Source organism: Passer domesticus, chromosome 10 (assembly GCF_036417665.1).
Source record: "Passer domesticus isolate bPasDom1 chromosome 10, bPasDom1.hap1, whole genome shotgun sequence".
NCBI classification, from domain to species: Eukaryota; Metazoa; Chordata; class Aves; order Passeriformes; family Passeridae; genus Passer; species Passer domesticus.
The window spans coordinates 29,521,059-29,547,860 of NC_087483.1; the positions used below are offsets into that span (position 1 = coordinate 29,521,059).

The 26,802-nt window shown below is 44.6% G+C and overlaps 1 protein-coding gene across 13 annotated transcripts in view; it reads left to right on the forward strand.

Moving 5' to 3' along the window:
• Positions 1–24,463, forward strand: part of BIN1 (bridging integrator 1) — a 90,192-nt gene extending 65,729 nt beyond the window's left edge. For 4 of the 13 annotated variants that reach the window (XM_064434936.1, XM_064434933.1, XM_064434938.1 and 1 more), the window contains 8 exons: positions 1,223–1,373; positions 5,381–5,509; positions 8,347–8,454; positions 10,017–10,040; positions 14,025–14,117; positions 14,898–15,008; positions 15,809–15,910; positions 18,905–24,463. In XM_064434936.1, coding sequence (XP_064291006.1) covers positions 1,223–1,373; positions 5,381–5,509; positions 8,347–8,454; positions 10,017–10,040; positions 14,025–14,117; positions 14,898–15,008; positions 15,809–15,910; positions 18,905–19,012 — 826 coding nt within the window. In that variant the 3' untranslated portion in view covers positions 19,013–24,463. The remainder of the gene's footprint in view (positions 1–1,222; positions 1,374–5,380; positions 5,510–8,346; positions 8,455–10,016; positions 10,041–14,024; positions 14,118–14,897; positions 15,009–15,808; positions 15,911–18,904) is intronic. The other 9 variants (XM_064434940.1, XM_064434937.1, XM_064434943.1 and 6 more) reach the window with 3 other exon arrangements.
• The last annotated feature ends 2,339 nt before the right edge of the window (positions 24,464–26,802 follow it).

Consider the following 26,802-nt stretch of genomic DNA (forward strand, 5'->3'; position numbering starts at 1 on the left):
GCTCTCTTGGGACAGAGCAAAGTAATAAATTACTTGATCTCCCTGCCGAATCAGATCTTGCTTTAGTGCTGGCTCTATGCCAGGATTTAGTGTCTCAAGTTGTAGGAAAGGGTCTGTTTCTTTCAGCTTCTCTCAAGGCCTTGAATTTCACAGGAACTGTGACTTTTAGTGGAGTCAAATATCACTGTAGATGAGGTTGCACAGCCCTTTTTATAATATGCTGTGATATTATATTTTGATCTGTGTATGGTTTTGCCAAACTGTAACCACTTCTGCTAAAATATCCCCCAGCAGTGAATTTTCCCTGTTGAAATTCTCTGGTAACCAACTTTTTACTAAATCTCTCACGAATTCTGTATTTTGAAGCAGAGACTTGACACCCAGCCAGGGCACGCCTGTAGGGAAAGGCATGTGCCTCTTGCCATTCCTTTGAAAAATCTGCCCAAATGTGTCCAACCTGTGAACCAACAAATGCCATTGGCATATGCTTCTTGCATCTTAATTTCCTGAAGAATCCCTCTTGACTGCGTGTCAGAAACAGTCTTGGAATAGAGACCAACTAGGGAGACTTTTCATAATAGAGAAATCTCTGTTAGTAGCCAGAACCTCACTGTTCCTTTGCTGTCTGGAATGATATGTGAAACCTCTGGCTACTTCACCTCTCTACTGGCTTAGTCAGTTCATACCACATCAAGGAATAAGGTATTCTGTGATTACAGCCTTAGTTCAGGTGTTGTGAATCTATTAGTCATAACCCATGCAGAGGTCCATAGATTACCACACAGAAAAATTCCAGTCTGTGGAATTTAAAACTAAATGAGCAGCGCTGAACTCCTTTCCCCATCTGCTTCCCCAGTATTAAAGACTATAATTTAACGTCAGGCATTTATATGAAAATCTAGCAAAATTAAGGATGCCTGGTTGTTTTGTTTTTGTTTTTCTGTGTTTGAGGCAAGTATGTAAGTTCTGTAGGCATTTAGTGAGTAGCCTGCTGCAAGTCGTGCTGCTGCAGTGTGTTGGACTGCGAGTGACTCAGCAAAGATGCTTCTCAGGAGCTCCAAATGTCCTCACTGCATATCTGGGCAGTGAAGCAAAGAGATAATGGAGGCCACTGATCTGTGCTGGATAGCACAGCTCCTCCTAGGCCTGGCTCAGACTTCTCTCTCTTTTTCTTCCCCTCTCTCTCCCCCTGTCTCCCCCTTTCTCTCTCCACTTCCTTCAGTGACAGCACCCCAGCGAAAGCAAATAAAAGCCCCTCGCCTCCACCAGATGGATCTCCCATCACCAGCCCTGAGACCAAGACTGTCAACCACGAGCTGGAACCGTCCACTTTGGAAGCACCTGGGGCAAGCATCCCAAAGTCACCGTCTCAGGTAGTGTCCCCATGACATTGACCATGTCTCTGCTGATGGCACAAGCTCTGTGAGTGCTCTCTAGACCTCATCCTGCCACTGAGCACACAGAGTATCACATGATGGTTGTTCTCTTCCACTGGTTCCTGAGAAAGTTCCTAAGAATTCAAGTTGCTTATTTGCTGTCTTTCTATTATAACAACTGAGTGTCTTTGAATGGTTTCACAGGGGGAAGGCCAGAAATACTTTTTGCTGTCTGACAGGATGGCCAAGAAGATCCAGGGAGGATGGAGTTGTAACTAGCCAAGGAGTTCTGTTCTTTACATTTGAATTAATCAGTGGAATTCAGTGGTCCAGTTTCTTTTTAAGAACTTCTGTAGCTGAGAAAGGTTAAAAAACCCAGCTTAATATTATAAGAAGAACATCTGTACTTTGGATGATGCTTCACCTTACTATCAAGATAAAATATTATGCTAAAAAAAAAGGGATTATGTTTTTATGATAGGAAGAAATTAGGTGAGTTCCAGGAAGAAGATAGTCCATTGTAAGGAGTCTGATACCTTCCATGTGGCCTTCATTAGGCCTTTCCTTACATAGGAAATATCCAGCATCATGTTCAAAATAGTAGATACAGCTACTCAGCATATCATCTGTGTGTTTTACTTTGGGAAGATAAAATATTTACTTCATCTCCCTGTCCCTCTGTTGCTGAGTGGGGGAAAAACCTAGTAGGGAAAATTAGTAACTAGGCCAAATTTATGTTGGGTTCCAGTCCTTGTATTTCAGTAAGTGGGACACTGGGAGAAGTCTTCCAGGAAGAATTAAAGCTAAGAGGGGTTCTGGCCAAACTGGTGGGAAAACGCACTGCCTGTGAAAAGAGATGGGTGCAACCCAGAACTTCCTTGCTGTTCCCATCATAGCAGTGTGATTCCAAATCCAAGCCTCTAGGGTAGTTTCTCTACTGTTTCTAGATAGTCTCCCCCTATATTGTTCTCTCCACTGCATATTTGATTTTTAGGATTAGTGAGGGACAGGAAGGGGATGTGCGGCAAAATTTCTTTTCCAGCCTGTTGAGATGTGTGGATGCTTGGCAGTGTCTTTTCAGGACTTCTCCAGGGTCTCTGAACAGTTCAGCAGTGCAGAGCCTCCCATGGCTTCACCACTAACCTGGTTAGGACCTTTGGAGTAGGCTGTGTGTGGGGGAGAGAAGATAGGATATCCAAAATTGCTCTTCTGTTGCAGGTTTCTTTTTTTTTTTCTTTTCCCCCCAGAGATTTCCAGAACTTGAGTAATATTTGGAACAAGAAATCATATAGAGATTTATTAAGCTGTTCACAACAGACTTCACTCACCCCGCCTGTGGACTCAACTTGCTGAGTTTGGTTTCTTCCCTTTCCTTTAAATAGCACACATAACCCTTGTTTTTGCCAGCCTGCAAGCGCTTTCTCCTTCACTTGCTGCCTGCCCGCCCGCAGGAATGGGGCTGCAGGCACCCCTTGAGGAACAAGCAGGATATTCCAGCACAGCCCTGGCTTGGATGGGCCACAGGCAAGACTGAAATGACATTTGCAGCCAATGCTGCCACCACCCGGCAGCCCTTTCCCAGTTTGTGTTTAATTCATCCCCCAGGCGTCATGAAGAGTTCCACTCCGTGTTCACTGTAGCTAATAAGAGCTGGAGCTGGCTCCAGAGGCAGGGAAGACAAAGGCAGGAGTTTCACTCAAAGCCAAGCCTGGTGTCTGTGTGCATAAAATCTAGAAACCAAGAGTGTGTCAGCTTACCAGGCAGCTGGGAACACAAGTGTCTGCTCTCTCAACAGTGCCCCACTTTAACACTGAAATCTTCACAGGTGTCATTACGTTTGACCTATGGGTAAGTGATTTGTGCAGTGGTCCTCTGAGGGAGGCTGAGGAGCCTCACCCTCTTTGGGAGGATGGAGCACAAAGCAACAAGCAAGAACAATTCCCTGGCCTCTTTGTGTCTGAAATATCAATGTAAAGTGTAAGCAAAGGCTGTGGAGAGAAAGACAACACCAGGAGTGATCAAATAAATGCTAACTAAATTTTGAACTGTTCCCTATACAACCCAAAACAACCTCAAACTCTTTACTGCCATTTAATTTTTAAAAACAGTTTATTTCTGTCTTTTGGAAGAAGTGAGTGCTCGTAGCTCTCCACAGAATAATTTGATGATGACACAAGACTTCAAGAGATCTGTGAAAGTTAAAAGGTCAGACTTCTGCTCTCAGTTACACCACTGAAACTCTGTAATGAGACTTTGGAAATCAGTGCAACTCTGTGGAATTTGTGCAGATAAAGCTCTGTGAGATCCAAGTCAGCAGAAGGATTTTAGAGGATGTATTCTATTCTAGGCAACAAAGTTGTTAGTGCAGGATGAATTTATGGGTATAACCCAGCATCAATATGCAATCATCTTGTCTTTGAAATGTGGTTTTAGACTGCTGTTGGAAGTAATGCTGGATAGTGTGGAAGTGGTGATTTCTAAGACACTATTACATTGGAATGAAGGATACTGACTATTCATATTAGAGGAATAAATAGAAGAAGAGTTGTGATATTTTTAACTTGAGAGTTAGTAATTGGAGCCTTCCATTTCTGCAGAGGGTGGTTCTGTTCTGAGAACAGCATTTCCCTGAAACTTCTGGTCTCTTCTTGCAACTGGAAGACAGGGGATTTTCAGGACGGAATTGTTCTCAGGGAATATGGACACACCACCTTCTGCAAACAAAAAGTTGGAAGGGAACATGCTTCCATTATTTCCCCTAGCTAGCTATTCAGGGGGAAAAAAGTGTGTTTTCATACACAATCACTCTCTCAAAAGTAGATTAATCCAGTAGAAAACTGGGGATTTTCTTAGAAATCTGAATAAAGGCTGTGTAGAACTCATTTATGTGCTGGAGGAGTGTGAACACAGGCCTTGGGAGTAAGGGATTTCTGTGTTTCAGATCTGGGCTTGACACTATACACTGGGTGCACATGGTCAGGTCTCTGGGTCTTGCTGCCTTGGATCATGTAAGAACATCAAGTAGCTGGAGAACTTCACTGTAAGTGGGAAACACTGTCATTGCTGAGCATTGCTGTGGTGCTGGGAACTTGTATGGCTGATTTACTCCAACACAGCAGCAGCTTCTCAAAGTCTGATTTGATCTAGAAATTATCATTAAGCCTTGTGCACAGCAAAATATGAAAAGTTATGTGGATGGGTTGGTCTAGGCGGGGTCTACCACAGCTTCCATGGGGTGTGGATGCAGTGTCAGGCTGAATCTTTAGCATGATGAGGGGTAATAGAATGGGTTAGAGTTACAGAGTGAGGTGGTTTATGTATTCTCTGGGATCTCCATTTGGGAGACACGACTCATTACTGTCAATGCTCACTGGTGAAACTGAGAGCAGAGTTGGGCTCACAGCAGTCATGGCTTCTCAGGAGTTTGAGTTGTTCTTGCCTAAAGCTGAGATGCCATCAAGAGCTCCTGCAGACCTTTCTTACAGCACAGTGGAAGCCAGGGAGCCAGTACTGGGCAGATGAGTCTGTCCTCATGGCCACCTGCCCACTGTAGGAAAAATGGAGTCTGTTCCCTCATTCCCTTAGGTACGGTGAGTATGGCAAAGGGAGGCAGTGCTGGCCTGTTCTGTTGGATCATGTTCTCAGTAATTGATCTGCTCCCTTCCCAGTGGTTCTTTTGAAGGTTGCACATGCTTTAATTATGTATGCATGTCCTGTCAATGCATATTAATTGTGTTACGCTTCTCCTCTGCAGAGGGAAACTTGCCCACGGCTGAAGTGTAACTAATGATGCCAAACCTTCTCTGGAGGCGTGTGGTTATTTATTTTGTTTTATTTCAGTTCACCCCTTCCCCTCTCTCTTCAGATGGAGTTGATTGGAGCCTGCTCTGTGCCAGTGGTTGTGATTTTCCTCACCTTCAGTTTTTGTGACTAACCTGGTTCCTGTCTTTGGTTTTTTTGGGTGTCGCCGTCTGTGCTGTGGCCATGTGCTCACTTGCATGCAGTTGAGGAAAGGGCCTCCGGTGCCTCCGCCTCCAAAAGTCACTCCCTCCAAGGAGATCAAGCAGGAGAACATCATCAGTCTGTTTGATGACAATTTTGTCCCCGAGATAAGTGTGACAACCCCTTCGCAGGTTAGCTGCTATGCCCTGCCTAATTTTTCTCTGCCTCTGAACTCTTCCTTCAGACCATTCTTCTCTTTGGAGGTATCAAGCCATGAAACCTGGTCAGGTGAAGGAGGAAAGCAAGCTCAGCATTGGACCTCAGAAGGCAAAGGATGACTTAGGAGCTGACTTAATGGGGCGGGTACCTAAAAGGCAGTAACAGCTTGCCCTTTGAGAGCTTTCATTCACAGAAGAAACAGGAGAAATGCACCTGGTCAAGATACCAGAAAGTAATCACTGCATTTGTTCAGCAGCAGTGCACATGGATTATGACATTCTTCATATCCTGTGGTGTGCTGTGCTTTCTCCAACCCCACTGATCCTGAGTGTGGGTGAAACATTTTTTTTCTGCTCATGTGCATCCCTAACTGCTGATCTTGGCATCTCTGCCATTTCTTGGAGAAGACAGTTTTGTGCTATCTGTGCCTTCACCTGTGGGCTTTGTGGTTTAAAGCCTAGGTCTGCACAGGAAAGGCCAAAAGGATTTGACAAAGTTCTCTTTGCAAAGAGTAGCTGATGCAGTTACATGGGCAGGACTGTGCCTGTAGTTTAAGTCTGCTGACACAGTCTGTCAGTATTGTGAAGTGGCACCTTCTGAAGCCCTGAAGAAGGAAAAAGTTTTCAAATTATGGATTTTCCTCTTCACTTTCTCTTTGATTTATGTTACTACCAGAGAGGCTGTCCAGGTGGGAAGTTCTCTGTTGGGTCTAGGAGAATGGCAGTCCTTATGTATATAGGAGCCTGACCAGATTTCTGGCTGTATCATGAGATGCCTGCATCTACTTTATTTAAATATATATACACACATATATGTATACACATGTGTGTATATATTCCCTAAATGCTTGTTAAAGCACAAATCATATCTCTATCAGTGCTCATCTGTGACTCACTCATTCTCTTATTTCTCTTTGTGTCACGCTGCTCCATTGCCTCTGGTTTGCCACCTTCCACCCAGCTGCTGAGGGGCACAGATGAAGTGGGGAGGGAAGGAAGTCCATGTTAGATTTGGCATTGCAATAGATAAAACTTGCAGAGTGGAGAGATTATTTGACATCACTGCTGGAAGGCGGGGACTGCAGGCAGCTGAGCAACTCTTTATCATCATCTGTGCTTCCTTCTCCTGTATTGTAATGGACAGCTCTGTCTGCCCCATGGTCTCTATCATGTATTTCCATGTGAATGCCAGCCCTTAGAAATATTCTTCTGCACCTGATCAGTGCTCTGAGCCAGGATGGGACCTGTTGTGACTTTTGACCAGATGGGAATTCTGAGGGAGGACTCTGGTTTCCAGAACAATCTTCACTGAAGGGCCCAGCAGCCCCTGGCACTCAGTGTGTTGCCCAGGGCTGTTCCTGTCAGGTGTCTTACTTCCAGTGAGCTGTCTTGTGGGAGATTTGGGTTAAGGCAAGGAATGTTAGCCCTTGCATTCAAGTCTTGAATGACAGGTAAGATTATTCCATGGCTGCAGCCTTTGAGGTCTCACTGCTGAACAAAGTTAAAGATTGGGGTTGTAACCTCTCTGATGGGTGGCTTGGATGTGCTGGAAGAGCATACTAGGATGCTAATTGGTTTTTGCATGCTGGTCAGGGCTCATTATTGTGAGATGAGAGCTTGGTTCCTTATCCTCATCGTTGTGGATCTCAAAAAGACATGTTCATAAGGCAGAGAAATATCTGTAAGAAAATTGGGGTAAGAGAAAATTAGAAGAGGTGAAAATGATGGTGATGTCAGTGGTGTTCCGGTTGAGGACTTACCTCAAAGGGTGTCACTTACTACTTTCCAGAAGCTTTTCCATTGTGAGATTTTCATATAACTGTGGAGACCAACCTGCCAAATTTTGTGTTATTGACAAGATAGCTGAAGCAGTAGGGCCGGTAAGCTGGGGGTTATAGGAAACAGGAGCAAATCTTCTGACTTCCCAAAGACAGCAGCTTCCTCTGAAGCTGAGTAAAAGCAGTATCTTGTGGTTAGATTAAATCTAAACCACCAAAGTGATAGTCCAGTCTTAAATGCTAATAATTTGTGTCCTTTGTAGCGACTTCTTATTAATGGTAATGGTGGCATCATTGAGCATTATTCACTCAAAGGGAGTTATTCTGATGACTTTGAATAAAGTAGCAAAGCTTCTCAAATGTATGCTTTTTAGAAGAATTACATGTGTAAGTTTATGGGATGCCTAGAAATGAAAACTATTGAAAGCAGCATTTTTGAGCTGGGCGTGGCGGGGGGATTCAGATCCCTTAGCTAGGGTGAGCTGCCATATTTTGTATTTCTGACTCAGAAGGCAGGAGAAAATTAACAGCTTTGGGAGTTAGCTCTGAGGTCTCTCAGACTTCCCTTCCAGCAGTTTGAGTGGTATTCTGCCTGGATTTTTGTTCCTGAGATGGGTTGTATGGATGGGGAGCTCTTTTATGTGTAGGTGAGGAAGCTGATCTGTCAGTGTAAAGGCAGCTGGATGAGCTGTGGGGAATAGATCCACTCAGAGGAGCAGCCCTTCTCACTCGTCAGTGGCTGTGATCCCTTTGACCACAGCAGGTCAGGTGCTCACACCATGTCAGCTCATTTGGCCAGGTGGGAAGATGAATGAGTGCTGTGGAAAAGGCTCAGATTTGGTTTGCAGGGCCCCCACGTGAGCTGCCTGGGATTGTGGGCACCAGGCAGTCGGGACTCACATCCAGTGTTTGCGCTGCCACCATTTCTTCTGCGCTTGCAGCCTCAGCTCTGGGATATCACACGCCCTCCCTCCACCGTGCACACGCGTGTGTCTAACACTCATACTACTTTTCTCCCTCACTGCTGCCAAGTTTGATGCCCCTGGGCCCTTCCAGGAGGGAGCCAGCCTGTTGGATCTGGATTTTGATCCCATTAAACCAGATGCCACTGTGGGGAAGACCCCCACACCCGCCTCCCAGGTTGGTTCATATCGCCGTTCCTTCTCCCTTCATAACTGGCTTGCACCCACCTGAACGATGACATGGACCTGAGCTGTGGGTGGCTGGGCTTGGGTGGGTGCCCAGGATGGGGACTTTGGTCTTCTCTGCTGGATGTGGAAGTCCAGGAAGAATCAGGTGGCTGCTGGCCTGGCCACAGTCAGAGACTAGGTGTTTGTGGGATGCTTGGGCTTTGCTCTGATGATCCACTTAATGTATGTCCCTCCCTAGAGCAGCATCCTCTGTATGCTGTATGTATTTAAGTTATTCTGTGGATGGGAATTCAGCCTGAGCTCTGTGCTCCTGCTATAAATTGCTCTCAAATGGATTTTTAATTAACAGACACTTTGATAATCTGCAGTTACTTAAGGTGAATAAGGCTGTAAATGGATATTCAAGTGATGTGAAGCCCTTTTTTATCTGTATGACGCAGCTTGCACTCATAGTTGAGAAGCAGTTTCCTGCCTATCACAGTGTGGTATCATAAAGGAAGATGCCTGATTCTGTTCTGGCCTGTACCTGGTCCTGTCCTCTGTCTGAGGCAGGTGGACTGTGCCTCATTTTACATCTACATGACCGGAGGCTTTGAGGTGCATCCTGAATATGGTTGTTGTCCTCACTGAGATTTTCCATTTTATATGTGTGAACTGGCTATTTTTTGCCTGTGGATGCCACTAAAATTTGTAATTGACATAATTTGGTTGTTTATAGTACATCTCCAGTATCATTGTGTTAAGCAGGTCTGTATGGCACAGATTTTTGTAGGAATAAGACTTTTTTTGTCAGAGCAATCAAACATTAGGCATTTGATTCCCCTAAATTAAAATACTATATCTGCAAGATACTTGTTATTATTGTCATTGGATACACGCCAATATGGCAAAGATATCCTTTTTTGGAACTTTATATGAGTACACGAGCATTTTGTGTCTACTTGCCTTCAGGACAAGCTGCATATAAGAATAAGCTTTTTAAAAAAAACAAGCCAACAACTTTTTTTTTTCTGAATTACCAGCTAGAACTCAGATAATTGGTTATACTGACATAGGATAAATTTGACTTAAAGTGGAATTGTTATCCTTCCAGCAAGCAACAAATATTATACTAAGTGGGTTTTTCAAAAGTGCTCAGCAATAGCATATTTAGTGTTCTAACCTAACTATTAGTACCTTCAGAAGTCATTAAAAGAGAGTAAAAAATAAATAATTTCTACTGGTAAGCAGAGTACAAAAATAGTGAAAACCACCTAGGTATCAAAACAGTCAGATTTATTTCCTGTATGGCAGAGTGGTTAAGGTATTTTACTGCTGATCCAAAGACACCACAGAATCATAGAATGTTAAGGGTTGGAAGGGACCTTAAAGGTCTTCTGTTTCCAGGAATGTATAAACTCATGTACCAACAGATATTTTCAAAACATGCAGAGATAAGTGCTGTTGAATGTGTATGTCTGCTTCAGTCTGATCAGTGTCTGTAATGTTTGTACTCGCTGAAATAATCATGTATAAACATGTTTTATTTTTGTTGCTCTTTGACATGCTTAGTCTTTACCTTGGGATTTATGGGAGGTAAGAAATTCATACAGCTTTTGTCTCTCATCATGTACTGTTCACATGCCAGTGCCAGCTCTGTTCACATGCCTGTCTCCTTTCCTTCACTGCTTCCCCTTCCTGCACACCCCAGACCAAAGCTGCTCTGTGTGCTGCTGGACCCACTTATGCATCTTGTATGAAGCCCCAGGGCCAACCACATGTTTGCAAGTCAGTCTGGCACTCTGAGACTTACAGTTCTACCAGTGCACATGCCCATTGCCTTTCCCTGCTAACCCACTCATCCTTTGGCATAATGCTGTGACCTTCACCTCATATTTAATACTACTGTGGCATCATCCTCACTCTCTGCAACAGAGCATTTCCTAAACTCTACGTCCTGTTGGTCTTGTGTGTAATGAATAAATGTCTCAGCTATCATAAATATATCATCATTACTGCCTGTACCCTTAGATATGTGCACATCTGGAATTGTCTGTGGTGTTTGCTGTTCATCAACCATCGTTGTCAGTGATGTGAATTTGTTCACCCTGTGTCTTCACTGGAAGTTAACTGCTGGCCCAAGACTTGCCTGGCATCTGCCTCAGCCACAGCTTTGGAGCTTGCTGACAGGGAGACCCTGCACATGCCCTGCATCTGAACCAAAACCTGACCCTCATTTATGCCCTCTCTACATGTGTGGCCTCAGGTTGCTGCAGATTAGCCCCCTTAGAGGTATTGCAAGCACAACTGCTTTTGAGTCCTTCTGGACTGGCAGCCAGCAGTGTGGACAGAAAATGCATGATCTGGTACTCAGGCCTGCTGCTGGAACTGGCTGCATTCACTGAGAAAGCTCCTGGCCTTGGCTCATGCAGAGGAAATGAGTCCTGCCAACCTTCCATTCCCAAGGGCCAGATGAGTGTACTTCCCTAGAATGAATGTACTTGGAAGAACATGACTTAGCCCTGGCCTAAGGACTCACTGTGGCCACCACTCTCCTTCACATGAGCTTGGGTGATGTCAAGGAAGAAGGTTTCCCCTGTGTGTTTTATCAGCCATCAGTGTTTAACATCTGTTGTTCCCCTGTATGTGCATTGTCAATCTGTCATAGGGAAGAAGAGACTGGTTTAGCTAGGAAAAGTCTCATTCCTTTCAGGTGAATGGGCAGGGGTAAGGTGTGACTGATCTGATTGGTCAGGGTTTTTTTAACCGCTTCTCTCATCCTGCAAACTGATTTTACCCAGAAGAGAATCTGCTCAGCCAGGAAATGCTACTATTCAAGGTGTTCTCACTGTACCAATTCTCACCTTGCATACCATACAAAAAGAGCAGAGCTTCCTAAAGCAGGGGAATCTTCCTCTCCAAGTCTTCTGAGGTGTTTTTGTTATAAATGTTCTTAACTGTTGATGAGAGGAGACTTTTTTTGGGTTTCTTTAGTCCCATAGGCCATGAGGTTAACAACTGCATAGAAACTTCAGTGCAGCAGAGCTGGCTTAGTTCTGCAGACTGGAAATGTGCATTTGGTGTGCATGATGCTGCTGCTGAAATAAGCAAAGCCTTTGAACCTGGTAACAGCAGTGAGCAATTCTTCCTCTCCCTGTACTATCTTTCCATGACTGTAAATGCTTTTATAGGCCTCAGGATGCCCCACAGGTATATAAATAGAAAAATCAATAGTTGACATGAAAATGCCTTTTGTTGAAATCCAGGGGATTAATTTGGATCCAGTTTCTCTGATTATTCCATACTACTTTTGCAAATTAGCTGCTTTAAAAAAAAAAAAAAAAAACCAACAAAAAACAACCCAACAAAAATCCCTGAACCCTCACCTTGAGGTCCTTTTCACTTGCCCATATAAAACTCCTGCTTGGTCAGATAGAGCTGGCCTAGCATTTGTTCCAATTTCACTGAACCCAAATGAAAACCTGGGAGTGAATCCAATTAAACAGGAGAATCCTTTGTAGCATTTCATATGCATATATTTACCTTAGCTCTACCAAAGCTGCTGAGGGAAGCCTCTGTAGGATGGGAACTGCTCTCTGTAATATCTGCTGGCAGTATAGGCCTGTGGACATTGTGATTGGGAAACATGAGGAAGGATGTGATAGGGGAGGAAAGAATGTGTTAGATGGCACCACTGGAACAGCTGAAGGTAAAGTAATGGATTTTTATTAAATCAAGAATTTATTTCTTTGTTATTGCTGCCGTTACTGGAAAGCTGCTTGGGGCATTGTGCTAGTGCATGGCTAGTAGCCAGATGGGTGTACTTTAAGGTTTATCATGGTGATTGTTTTACTCTGGGGTTTTGTAAGGTTGGAACTATAAGATCTTCAACATTAAGGAATCTGGACAATGCCTTGTTTTGAATATGGTTGTATGCAGGGGTGCATGTGTCTTGATTTAACTCCAACTGGCAGTGAAACGCCACACAACCACTGACTAATTTCCCTCCCATTGGTGGGATGGAGGAGAAAGTTAGAAGGATAAAAGTAATAAACCTTGTGGACTGAGATGAGACCATCTTAATTCAAACAAAATAATAATTGTAATGAAAAGAAAAATAACAGAGACAAACGAAACCCAAAATAAACCCAAGTGAGGCAAATGAAAAACAATTGCTCAACACCAGCTGACTGATGCCCAGCTCATTCCTGAGCAGTGATTCCTGATCCGCTTTTCCCAGTTTATACACTGAGCAGGATGGCATTTGGGATATCCCTGTGGTCAGTCGGGGTCAGCTGTCCTGGCTGTGTCCCCTCCTGTCCTTGTGCCCCCCAGCCTCCTTGCTGGCAGGGCAGCATGAGAACCTGAAAAGTCCTTGACTTGGTGTAAGCACTGCTCAACAACAGCTACATCATCAACATTATTTTCATCCTAAATCCAAAATGTAGCCCTGCACCATCTATTAGGAAGAAAATCAACTATCCCAGCTGAAGCAGGACAACATGTGTTTATCAAATGTATGGGGCATGTAGCGTGCTAAAGCTGGGTATTCCCATGCATTAAAAATGGAAATCTTGGGAGTCTTCCCAGATGCTGCCTGGCCAGTCTCCCAAGGGGCTGATTTGCAGCCTTGGTGCTACCAGATCCAATGTACTTCCTGCATTGTTGCAATATCTGGGAAGGGCAAATTAATATGTTTAATTTTGTGTTAAAAAGAGTTCATGTGACTCCAGATAAAGGCAAATAGAAACTTGAACCACTGCAAGTCTGTCATAGGTGTTTGGTTGGTCTTTTGTTGTGCACAGAAACCCCTGTCCCCAGGCTTTTTAGAATAGTCTTTGTCAGGCAGTGATTTGTGGGTGGTGCTGAATCTCCTTGGTAGTGGCAGCTTTTGTGCAGTAGAAACTTTCCATCAACACAATTGTGTTATGCACCCCATCTGGAATATTCATAGAAAATTCTTAGTAATAGAATATTACAAAAGAATCCAAATTCACAACTCTTTGGGCCAGTCCAAAATTGAAGGGAGTGAAAGTTAGCTCAGTTTGATTCAGTCCTAATGTGTTGATGCTTGGTCTGGACTAAATTTCACATCTGGACACATTATTACCATGCTCTTTTTTTTCTGGGAGTAGGCGAGTACTTAAATATTCTGCGATTGTTATCCTTGGAAGTAACTAAGGAGAGATCCTTGTTCTTTGGCATGCAAGAGAACTTGTATTCTCTTAAAAGTGGGCAATCTACATCTAATAATAGATACTCTGTGTGTGTGTGTAAAGTAGGTCTGCAGTTTGGATTGTGAAGAGGCACACAGAATTTTTGGCGTTTCATTGATTTCCTCTGAATTATTGCATACTGCATGGCTGGAATTGAGGGTTTCTGACTTCGTTGTGATTTCCATGAGTTGCAGAGAAAGGGGAAGACAGAATTGCAGCCAGACCCGACAGTGTCTCACCTGTTAGTCAGCAGATGGCTCAGGCAGTGGCACAGAGCACTTGGGCAGGCTGGGCTGCACTTTGCTGCACACTCGTGTGGCTGGAATGAGAGTAACTTCCCATTGGGATGACTTTTGTATTGCAGCCTGCAGAAGCAGCCCGTGCAGGAGCTGAAGCAGCTGGATCAGAAGCAGCAGCTGGAGCTGAAGCATCTAAAACTGAAGCTGACTCAGGATCGGTAAACACTCAAGGGACAGCAATCCCTTTTCTCCATCCCTTTGTTACACAGCACATGCGGGAGGCTAGACTGGGAAAAGAGCTGTGTAGCTTCTTGGAAAAACACATCCCTGCCACCAGAGGAGTTACAGTGCTCTTATTCAGGAACCAGACTTAGTTGTTGTTGCATTTTATCTGTGTAATGCTTAGGGAGAAGTTCTGCTGGAAAAGTCAGTAAAAGTATTGTCCCTTCACCCATGTTACAAAGTCAGCCCACAAGCTGTCCTAAGCTGTGTTGTCAGCTGGATTCCCCCTTCCTTGCCATTTACTTTACCTGCCCTGTCCTCTGGGCTCTGGCTGTGTCTCCTGGATATCCAGGCTTCCTCTCTTTTTGGTGACACTACTGCCCTTTTAGGGGACAGGGGTAGGTCCCACTCATGGCAGCTTTGTTCCCACAGGCTGTCACATTTGAGTCGTCTGTTCCAGGAGGGCTCTATGAGATTGCATTGTGACCACAGCAACTGGGAAATGCCAGGCATTATGGTCTCAGAAAACCTACAGCTCATTCCTGCCTTTCTGCAGCCTTAAGCAGAGAAAGACAGCAGTCACCAATCCTGCCTTCCTGCTGCTGTCTGTGCTGTCCCTTGGGGTGTTCTTGCTGCTGACTGGTGTGCTCGTAAAACCCACTGAAGCCATGGGATGGTTGGGGTCTGGATGCTCCAGGGTGGACTTGGAGCTTTAGTTTTGGGTTCTCTTTTCTCAATGTCTTTTTTTCCCTTCCTTGGCTGCCACTGCCTATCAGAGCTCTTTGCCTGCTGTTGTTGTGGAAACTTTCCCTGCAACTGTCAATGGCACTGTGGAAGGAGGTGCTTCATCTGAGAGAGCTGACATGCCCCCAGGATTTCTGTTCAAGGTGAGTGTGTGGCTGTGCAGCATCGAGTTCCTGGTGAGGGTTTTTTGATCCCCTGTAAGGCATTAGCTGCTTTTACTCAGCATGGCCATGGGCTAGGCCACATTGAAAGGCAGAACAGAAGTAGAAGGAGAGATAAATCTGCCTCTCCAACAGTGCAGCTTCATGCAGTTCCAGATGTTTTAAAGGATTATGTAAGAGCATCAGTATCTAAAGGTCTTGCTGTATTGTGCAGCAAAATCCATTCTCTCTGCTGGAGTGGTTTCTGTCTTGGTGGTGTGGTGGTGTCAGTCACAGACTCTGGATAATAGTGGATAAAATGTGCTCCTGACAGGAAAAGTTAAACTTTTGTGCAAGTTGACAAATTGAGAAGAGTTGGGAACACCAGCAGGAGCAGAGAACTCTGTGTTCAGGGAAGTTATAAAGTCAGAATTAACAGAGAAAAGTATAGGACTAGACAGGGAAGTTGGGTGGGTATTCTGAATATGCCAAAGATCACTTGCAGCAAAGGCATGGAGGAAGGAGTGATTTTGGGTGAAGATAAGCCACAAATTTAATGTGCATAAAGGAGTGTGGTAGCCAGAAAGCACAGCTGTATCATGCCCTGAAAGTGAGAATTTACAGCATCTTACTATAGGAACACTTCTCTGCTTTAGTCATTCCCATTTTTTTCTGTGAGTTCTGCTGAAAGTGAAAGAATGGCAAAGCCCTGAAGAATGCCGGGAGGCTCATAACATTTAGTGTGGTTTCAGGTGGCATTAGAGGCTGTAGTGCTCAAAGTGCTGCTCTCCTGTCCCTTGCAGGTCCAGGCCATGCACGATTACACGGCCACTGACACTGATGAGCTGCAGCTGAAGGCTGGGGACGTGGTGCTTGTGATTCCATTTGAGAACCCTGAGGAGCAGGTGAGTGGGGGAGGCAGGGTGTGAGCATGGGCCAGGTGGAGCCAAGGGGCTTTCCTGAGCTGCTTCTTTCTTCACTAACAGTTGGCTGGCTGAATGCTGAGCCCTTAGTTTGTGGCTGGGAGCTGGCAAGAGAGCCGGTTGGCCTTGAGCTTGAGATTGGCTTCTTGCAACAGAAGGGAGGACTCTGCTTGTCACTGGAAAGTGGAGACATTATCCTGCATAAAGCATATGGAGTAGTCATGGGTTCTTGTCCCTGTCAAAACATTTGAGCCAATACAGTGGCTCTCTTGATCAGGGAGCCCAAGAGAGCCCATGCTTTGCCTCCTTGCTGCCCTTAAACTTGATGCACATTCCCTATGACCACTACAGCAGAGACTGTGGCTTTGAAAAAAGTGACTCATAGCTTATGATGTTTTCCTCTCTTTTGAGAAATGTTGGAGCTCTGAGAAAGCAGCTGGTGGTGGATGATGTCTTGCACTTCAGCACAGCAGTGGCTGTTTCCAAATGACTGTATTTGGTCAGGAGATGGCAGCAGAATCAAAGGCTAGAGCAGGTCTCAGCTCCAGAGAACAAGTCTTGCTGCCCATCTTCTACCTGAATTTACTTGGTCATGTTTTTATTTAATTTGAGCTAGAAGCCTTGAGTAAGTCCTCCTCACTTTCTGTGTTTGTGGGCACCCAGCTGACAATCTGCAGCAGTTTTACTACTTTGACTGACAGAGGTGGTGAGTTTATAAAATTAATGCTCACATCTCTAGGTTTCTGTTTGGAAAAGAAAGAGAATTCTCCAAATCGATTGAGCAGTCATCAGCTCTTCGGCTTTGGCCGAGTTCAGATAACATCTGGATTCTGCAAGGGGTGAAGGGAAGGTGATGCAGCTCATGAACTCAGAAAATGTGGATCCTCTTTGTGGCCCAGCTGTTGGCTTTGTGAAATGTGGAGGCAGATCATGCTGATGCTTGTGAGATGGAGCTATAAAATGCCAACAGTTCCCACACAGCTACAGGAGGAGAGGTTTTTGGGGAACAGGCACTGATTCTTTCTGGAGACGAGACTCCCCACTGGGTGGGACTGCCCTACACAAGCATTTGTGAACATTTCTTTATCAGAAAGCTTTCTGGATGGGAAATGAGTGTCAGCTCCCCTAGTTTCTGTGGTAGATGATGGCGTTTGTGGAGCAGATGGCATTTTTGGATCAGAGTTTTTCAACGCCCTGTGTTTGCACTTTAGCTGGATGTGGGTGCAACAGCCATGAACTCAAGACTCTCCAAGCTGCAGAGGGTGAGCTCTGAGTGTTGCTAACATGACTCTGTAGCTGCACTGAAGCCCTCTAACCCTTCTACAGTGTATCCTGTGCTACAACTCATTTCCCTAACCCCAACCATACCCAGCCAGGAATTGCTGGCTGTTAACATGTGCATGAACTGTGCACGTGAGTGGAGGGAGCTTAGGATACTACACTGATTCCCATCCCTACCTTGCAGCTTAGGTCTCAGTCTGTGGGTATGCCCAGGCTTGGATTCATCTCTCTCAATAGAAGAAAGGGTTGAGGGCAGCAGCACTTCTAAGCTGACACTTCAAATGATGTGGTTTAAAATTGTTAAGGCCCTACCTGGATCCTCATGTCTAATCCCTACAGCCAAGGAGACCGTTCGTAGCAGGATGTGGTGGGAGTGATGCATGTGTGCTCTATGGCACAGCACTATGTGCAAATGGATGAGCTTTTGTGCCTGACGTGCTGTGAGCTGGAAGCTGCCTTCTAGACACTTGGGCCCAGCGTCTTCTGCCTCATTTTTTGTCTTCCAGATTTATGGCATGTCAATCCTTCCACAGCCCCTGCAGCTGGCTGCTGCAGATGGGCTCCCATCTTGTCTCATTCCCATGACATCTCCTGAATGTTCCAATCTAAGGCAGCAGCCAGGGCTAAGTGAGCCTGCAGGCTCTGGGAGCTGTGCAGCTCTCGTGCTTCATGCTGCACTCTAAACCCATGGGCTGCCCCACTGCAAATGAGTGGGTGTGTGCATGGAAGGGAGCTTCCATTGTGGCAGCTCCAAGGCACGCAGAGAGTAGAGTGGTTGTACACTGAGCTGCAAGCTCAGTGCAGCCCTCCCACCTTGAATATCTTGAGTATCTCCCTCATGTGCCTAGGATGGAGCAGAAATCTCAATGCCAGACAGCCTGCAGGCAGAGGGTGGGAAGTCTGGTTCTGCTCATGAGCAGGTTCTACCAAGCAGGGTTCCTTTTGCCTGAGTGAAAATTCATCTGTGTTTATAGATGTTGGAGGATAGGGAAGACCTTATTGAGAGTCCTAAATCACATGTAGCCAAAATTTGGGAGTTTTGCTAACCTCACCTTGCATCAAACCAAATGGACTGCTGAGTTTTGGGAAGGTGGGTTGGATTCCTCAGCTCCCAGTTCCTATAGATCAGGATTTCAGCATAGCAAGACTCATTTTGCCAGTACCACCTCTAAAATGCCAATCATCTGGCTGCTCTGACTGGAGCAGGGATGAGCACCTCCTGGGGCTGATTCATCCTTTCCAAAGACTTGTGCCTGAGATGAACAGGGTAAATTACACACCGGAGGTGCCGGTTTCTTTTATGGAGAATCCTAGACCTCTCATGTGTGCATTGTGAAGGGTGAGATAGATGATTCCCATCCTGTAGCTCTGGAGTCTCTTTGGCAGAATTTCTCCTGTTTCAATGGTTGTAAATTATGACATGTTTCTGTTACACTTGATTATTTTTTACTGTGTCTGCACAGTCTGGGTCGGGTGAGAGCTTTGGTATGAACTCTGGTGGGATGTAGCCTTTTCTCTGTTTAAAAGGAAACAAAAGCATTTTTTCCTTCTCCCCTATACTCCTCCTGGATTGTCTCCAAGCCAAATAAGAGCATGGCTTTGGTAATGTCTTGACACCTCCTTGGCCTGCACCGTGTAAGAAAAATCCCTGCTCACATCTGTCCCTTAGCATCTGATCTCTGTCTTCTCCTCCAGGACGAAGGATGGCTGATGGGTGTGAAGGAGTCTGACTGGATCCAGCATAAGGAACTTGACCAATGCCGAGGGGTTTTCCCTGAGAATTTCACAGAACGGGTGCAGTGAAAGTCCAAGCCCACCAGCTGCATTTCTGCTGGAAGAAAGCAAGTTTTCTGGTAGATAACTGAAAAAGAACAACGAAAAGAAATGAAGAGAGAATTATGAAGGAATAGAAGCCTGAAAAAAAAGTCAACTTAAAGGGTGTGTTCTTCTCAAAGGGCAAGGTTTCAGAAGTTAATTGAAATTCAAAGTGTTATTGAAATATATACATATTAATAATAATAAGGCAATTCAGATACCCTCTTCCCCTTTGGTTTAAACAGCATTTGGATTCAAAGGACTGATGCAGAAGCAACTCAGTGAGGTTCTCCAAGTACTGCATTGACTGAATTGTCAGATGTCAGTCTGGTTCTTGGAAAGGCTGTATTTGTCAAACGGCTTGAAAGTAGAAGCTGCATTTGCTCTTGGGTGGGTTACTCTGTTTTGTCTTGAAGGTGGCTTGCATGGCAACCATAAAAATTCAGCCTTCCCTACATCTTCAACCTACAGTAGGCCAAACTTTCTGTTATGCTGTTGAAAAAAAAGATTTAGTGTATAGTGTTCAACCACTACAATGTATGTGTGTGTGTGTGTTTTATTTTCTTCCTTTAAAACAATGTTACATAAACTGTGATTTTATATATGTAAAGGTAGAAGAAACTACATGGAAAGGGCATCAAGAAGGTGAAATGTGTGAAGCTGTGCTCAGTCCAAAGTAATTTCAAATGTGGAGATCTAAATTCTCACAGTAGTGTTGGCCTTTGAAATCCTAAGGGGAATGGACAAATTCAAGAGGAGAAACAAGACAAAACAAACAGATGCTGTTTGGATGTCTGAAATTTAGGCGAGGGAATCCTCTAGTACACGCATCTCCATCCCCTACCCCCCAAAAAAACCCCAAACCTATTGGTGGTTTCAGAAAATTTAGGTTCATGTAGATGGAAAATAGCTGTAAAATCTACTGGTTAGAAAATTTGCTTTTAAAGACAGAGATAAGGGAAGAATTTTTTTTTCTGTAAGAATATCAAAGAGAAAACACTGATAAAAAACAAATTACTTTCTGTGCTTTTCATTGGCGTTGTTTTTTGTGGAATTGTATTTCTTATTTTCCTTTGAAGAGTTCTGTAAGTGAAATATTGTTAGATCAGCTTTCTCAGTGCTGTGCTGATGATCAAGTTAACCTCTATGAAAACTGGACTCTTGAAATGCTCGTTTAAAATGGCTGTGTGACTTCATGCTATTGTAATGCATTAGAAAGGAAGGCAAGAATATCAAAGTGTCAGTGTCAAGAAGACACTCTGCAGTCTAATACTGATGCTGAGTCCTTTCCTTTACCTTTCCTTTGCTTCTGTTTGTTTTGAATTGTTTTTGTTTTTATTTTTAGTTTAGACAAGCAGATGACAAGGCATATTCTAAGTGCATATTACACTTGTTAATATAAGCCGGTCTGGCTCTCCAAGACTCTAAAGTCCCACAAAGGTACTTTATAAACTTTACTTGAATACAGATGCAGCTGGCAAGCAAGTCAGACTATTTTAATTTTTTACAGCTTCCCTTCCTCCCCCATGATTGTTTTGCCCTGAAGGGATTTTTAACAGTGAGGTTATGCCATGCTCAGGATCACTCTGAAATAATCTTCCAAACTGGTAGGAGTTGGCTTTCGTCAAAGCTGCACAAAATGCTGACAGAGTACTGAAAATCTCACCTTTCCCAGTCTCTTTGGATTATATGTAGAACAGCAGAAAAACATTGTAGGGCAGAAATTGTGTTTAAAAAAAAAAAAACCAAACCAACTTAGTTTGGAGGAACAGATCTGATTTTGATTAGAAAATATATTCTTATAGATGCAAGCATTGTTGGAGTTCCTCCTGCTTTCAGCCTGGGAGATGATCCATGCTAGTTATTTACAGCAATGTAACAGGCATTAAATCTGTCCTATATACCCAAATCCCTTCTCCTTTTTAAAAGAAAAAATGTGCAGGAATTTGTTTTGCATCACTGTTAGAAACCCCAATAGTATTTAGGAGTAACTGCTCACAATACAGAAGGACTGGACTCCACAAATTATGGTATAGTGAGCTGTTGCTTTAGAATACTGCCCTGTTTGACTTTTTTTTCCTTTTTCATCAGGGTTGTCTTTATTATTACTCTTTTTTGTTTTTCAAAGTATCTATTTTTATGCATTTGTGACTCCCATTACTCCTTTAAAGATTATTCATATAAAAATATACATTTAAATATATATAGAAATATATATATATAAAAAAAAGCGGGTTGATCCAATTAACATAATGCTGTCAGCTTAAAATGTTTATTTTTATGCAAAACCTGTGGATAATAGCTTTGTTTTTTTTAAAAAAAGGACAAGATTCTAAGTTACCAGAGCTGTGATTTTTTGTCTTGTAGTAACTGTTCTAGACCATTTAGAAAGCTGTGCTGATACCTAATTTATTGTGGGGTTTTTTTTGCCGTTGTTGTCCTCTGCTGTGCTTGAACCAGATGACTGTCCCAACAAAGATCCTTGTAAGGCCTTTTGATTTTATTGAGCTTGCAGAGCAACTATCCAGTACTGTATTGTCCCTGCAGAAGTGGTAGCACTTTGCAAAAAAGGGATGTTGTTTTCAGGTCACGTGAGCGATGCTCCAGTGTTGCTGGTGGCGGGGAGAGTGTTGTGTCTCTCTCCATTTGCTTCCCCCAAAACCCCCAAGCCCCCTGGCTTTTAGAGCAGGTTAGGGTGGGTTACCTGGATCTTGCATTGCTCACAGATAAGTGGTGTCAGCACATCTCAGTCAGGTTCTGAAAATGCAGGATCAGACCCACAGTTTATAAATTGCCTTATGTGAAAGTAGGATGGCAGAGCAGGAAACTTGTAGATGGCAGTGTTCTTCAGAGCCAGGAGATCTGTCTCTTGGATTGTTCAGCCCCTTGTAAACAGCCATGGCTCTTCCCATTTTCAGTGTTTTTACATCTCCTAAATACCTTGATTCTGGTTGGTATTACCTGGAAATGAACTTCCCCTTTCCTTTGGTTTAGATCTGATTCAAATAGAAAGAGGGACAGTAAACTCCCAAGCAGGCTGTGCCCTTCTGGTTTTTCAGTTTGCAGGCTGAACTGAAAATCTGAGAAAAAATGTAAGGGTGACCTGAGACAATTTTTTTTCTATTTTCTCAGTGGAATGAAAAAGGGAAAAATTGAAACAAACAAATCCTTTCATACCAAAATGAAACATTAATTTCTAGGCTTGCATTTTAACAATGTTACGTCTTGGGCTGTAACAGGTTGCTTTGAAGCAAAAATGTGAAACCTTCTGTTTTGAAAATGCTGAAAGAAAATGTTTTAATGTTAATAGTCTTTTTGCCTTTGCCTTTTTTCTTAATCTGATGACTGGTTTCAGTTAACTCTAAACTGCATTTTTTTGCAAATACATTATCCACTGAAGAGAACCCAAAGAAGCCCAGTTCTGCTCACTGACAGATACACTGGACACATTTCAGGGATTACTTGGTATCTGGCCCATCAAAGCTGCTGTTTTCCCCATTTAATAATCTCCCACTTGACTGTTCTGGGTGAAAAATAAAAGCATCTCTCATCCCGTGCCATTGACTGGTTTTGTAGCTGGACTTAGAAAGACATTCTTGCTCTGTTGTCTTCAGTTTGGTTACAGATTTATGGTACTACTCCAGTTTGAGCCTAATCCTAGTATGAAGTGTGGGAATTAATATGTACCCAATTGATGAGAAAGAAATAAGGTATTGTTTCTTACCCCTTTTTCTATCTTAGCAGTGTCAGTAATATATCTATTTGATAGAATTAAGGAAAGGTCCCAGGGGGGAAGAAGAGTGTGGTGTTCCAGGTGGCTTTCCCCCATACTCTCTGCTGTTTTCCATGGGAATTCCTCATCTGTCTGCTTTTATCACCTTTGTTTTGCTTAGCTGTTGAGGTGATGCAGTAAATGGGGTTGTGCGGGTTCATTTCCAGCTGCTCAAAGGTGGTAGTGCTTTGTGTGAATTGTGCCACAATCCTTGAAGCTTTGTTCACTGTTGCAGAACCCTTTCCTGTCCCACTATCCTCAGACTGCGGCCAAGGCAGACAGCCCTATGTCAAAGGGGACTTGGAGCAGGAGTCAGGACTCCAAATTCTATCTGGAACTGGGATGCCAGTTCAATTAGGTTTTGCAGTAGCCTCTTGGAGGGAAAAGGCCCAAGGCTAAGGAGATGGAGGAGGATAGAGGGATGATTCATTATCTTTGTCAGGTTGGGTTGATACCCTGACTCCCTCACGTCTTAGTTCCAGGGAGAAACTCTATAGGGCTGAGAACAAAATAGGAATGGCCAAGATGTGTATGTTCAATCTGATAACAGGTGCTCCTTGCCTGCCAGTGGCACTAGGTTCAGAGCATCCTGTTTCCTGCTCTGTGCCAGACAGATGTAATGCTCTGCCACAGATATTTTGGATTCTGTTCAGTCAATGCATCAAAAGAGTGAATGTCCTTGTCTGAAGGAGGCAGAGGTGTCTCTCAGCCCTTTCTAGGAAGACCTATGGATCTCCCACAGACGAGGCCTGTGTGCATCCAACACAGTCGCCTCTGATTTCAGCACCGGCCCTATTCTCCAGCTCCTCTCACTTCCCAGCCTCTCCCATGCTCTTTGAGGATGATGGCAGCATTGGGCACATTCTTCCAGCCAAAAAGTGCAAAGCTAGAAGATGCACAAACATGTCCATCAGCAAATCCTACACAGTGCAGCTTGATAGTGCTGATATCAGGTAAACAAGCAACAGCTTTTCTTCTCTGGGCCACCAAAGGGAAGCTACTCCTTGCCACACAGGTACTGCCTCACCTGGTGCTGGTGCAGACACCTCTCTGCTTGCATGCTCTGGTTCACACCTTTTTGCATAACTCCTGATGGAAAGGAGTCCCGGGTGGTGCCCAGAGCTGGATTGTGTCACCAGCCCTCACAAACCATTGGGTTTAGTTCACATATGGGGGCTAAGAATAAAAGGCTCTTTTGGAAATTTTGCTTATGAAACTAAATGGAGAAACTGCAGCTTTGAAGACTGGTCTGTATAAGCTTGTACTTTGATGTGTCCTATGGCTATAATTCCTTCACCTCCTTTTGCAGCTTATTCTGCTATTGTGACCCTAGTCTGCATTTCATGTAGAAGGTCCCTACTTGAAACTTGCCAGATGCAGTCCTGGGCTTATTGCTTCTCTTTAGCTGAATTAAGTGGGAACGACTTTGGCAGTGTATTAGCAATCTCTTTTCCTTCTGTTAATTCAGTCTCTGAGTTTAATCACAATGACCTGAAACATGTTTGGGGGTTGAGTGGTTTTTTAATTAATTTTTGTTTTTGTTTAATCAAAGCTGAACAATTCCCATTGTATTTAGAGCTGTGATACCCAGTTCCACAAGTACTAGATGAATTTGTCCCATCTTGTTTCTTGGTGATGTTCAGAAATATAATTTGTGTCATCCTAAATCTTGTGTCAGTTTTCTCTCTCTATTTTTTTCCTACCTTTATATTAAGAAGCTGAAACAATTCAGGACATTTCTCCCCACAGAGGTGAGTAGCTTCATAGATGTTTGTGTCCAGGCACCTTTAACATTGGGAGTTCTTACAATCACATGGGATGGAGAAGGTGATGCTGGTCCTTACTACAGCAGGGTAAGCTCTTGTAGCAGCCATCTCTGTTCCAGTTGATTGTCATGCCAAATGAATGTAGTGTAAGGAAGGATTTGAGATATTTTTGTTAGCTGCTAACCCCAAAGTGATGTGACCTTCATCATCTAAGGCAGGTCTGTTGGTGGGACTATGGCCAGGTGGCAGAGTGCCCTTGCAGTGTCAGTCTTTTCTCAGCTCCCTCTGGCCTGCTGCCACACCTGTGTGAGCTCAGTTCCCAGGCTGGCTTTGGGTTCTGCTCTTTAAATGGGACACATCCTTTGCAGGTAGAAAGTGGGTGTTGTGTTTGTGCCCATCAGCCGCAGGGATTGAGGGACAAGATTAGAGGGAGTCACAGTTCATAGCTGACTGGTTTTAGGGCCACTCCCTCCCTGCCTGATTCCAGACAGGCTTGGCCCAGCTGTAAATTGGTGCCAGCTAGCACTTTGGTGGATGGACTGCCAGAGTCCACTGCTTTGGGAAGCAACCCCACAAGCCCCAGAGCCAGATCAGGGAGCTGTCTAGGCTATTCTTGCACCATTCCTTTGCTTCCAGGCAGCCTGGAGGGTTTAGTGCCTTTTAGCCTCTTGCCTCTGGCATTGGGATGGACCTGAGCCACATCTTGTGGCAGAGGGAGAGCAAGAGGCAGGCTGTGACCCTGGAGCTATCACTGCAGTTGGTGACTCAGGCTCTGCCTTGGTGTGGTGGCTCCTGTGAGGCTGAGCTGGGCCAGCTCTGCTGCAGGTAGAAGCTCACAGGGCAGGAGCAAGACCCAGAGGCTCTGTTCTTGCCTTCTGCTTGTCCTGCCTCACAGTTTCATTGCCATCACCTAGAAATAGGAAGGAAATGGGAGGGGAGAAGATGGACGAGTGGGAGAGGTGAATAATTCATTGTCAGAGTCTCTGCTCACCTGCATAATTCATTCCCAGTGATGTTTTGTTGCTCCAGACAAGCAGCAGTTGGTGTCATTGGCTGTGTGCAGGCTGTGGCCACATTAGCTCTGGCAGCATGTCTGGAGCAGAATCAGTCAAGGGGCCCTGGTCCAACCTCAGTGGATCTCATGACACTGAGGGAAGCTTCCCTCTGGCACCACAGCCGAAGAAGGAAGCCTCTAACACATAGGAGACACATGTGGCACCAGGTGAGGCTGGAGTGGCAAGGTGGAAGCCAGGGCATTCTGTTCTGCAATGGACTGGCAGTGACTGTTGTCAGTCACCTCATGACATGCCCACATGAAGAGACAAGTTGGTGCCAGGGCTGTCCTTCAGTAGGAGCCTGTGCCACCTGGGAAGACCCTGTGACAGGAAGCTTGAGCCCCAGTGGGCAGCTAGGAGTCAGTCCACAGGAGTGAGGAGGAGATGGGAGTTTGGGGCAGCACTCAGCAATTTCTCCTGTTTGCTGGCTGGGTGAAGCTGGTGCCCTTTGCAGAGCAGAACTGCTGCTTCAGCACGTGGAGGAGCCTCTGCTGTGCAGCCCAATCCACAGAGCCATTAATAATGGTGTGGGAACAGGCATTCAGCAAGTGCCCATGATTAATTAGCTCATCATGGGCAGTTAATGGCCAGGCTGCTCTCCTTGGCCCTGTGGTGCAGGTAATGGAACAGGCATCGCTTCCCACTGGGCGAGGCATAGCCCCCTGCCAGGAGCAATGGGCAGTCTGTGAGCTGTTCTGATGTACTGCTGAGAGGTTTTGGGTGAGATTGTTTTTTTCAGATGTTGGGGGAATAGATCTGTAAGGGAACTTGTTAGTTATCAACGTTAGGTAGGCAACTCCGGCACAGCCCTAGCCTAATATCAGCTTTCCTTTTCTTAGTGCTGGTGTTACCTCTCGTCCTGCTTGTGCTCCCTCTTGCTGAGGCTGACTTCTTCACATGTACTCTGCTTGTCTCAGCACTTCCTCATGAATTAATATTTAGAAATTCAGGTGCCACCTGTGTTGCATCAGGCACTGGAGATGACAGAGCCGTGCTGTAACGAGGACATGAAAGCAAGGCTGCTTTTTGAAATCCAAGTGATGAGGAAGCAATCCACTCCAGTAGTGACCCTGCCAGGGACAGGGCTGAGTGCAAGGGACTGCCTCTGTCCCAGCTGCTTAGCAATAAGATAGGAGAAAGAAAAGCTCTAGCAAGAGTGCAAGGTATAGAAATTAAATTGCACAC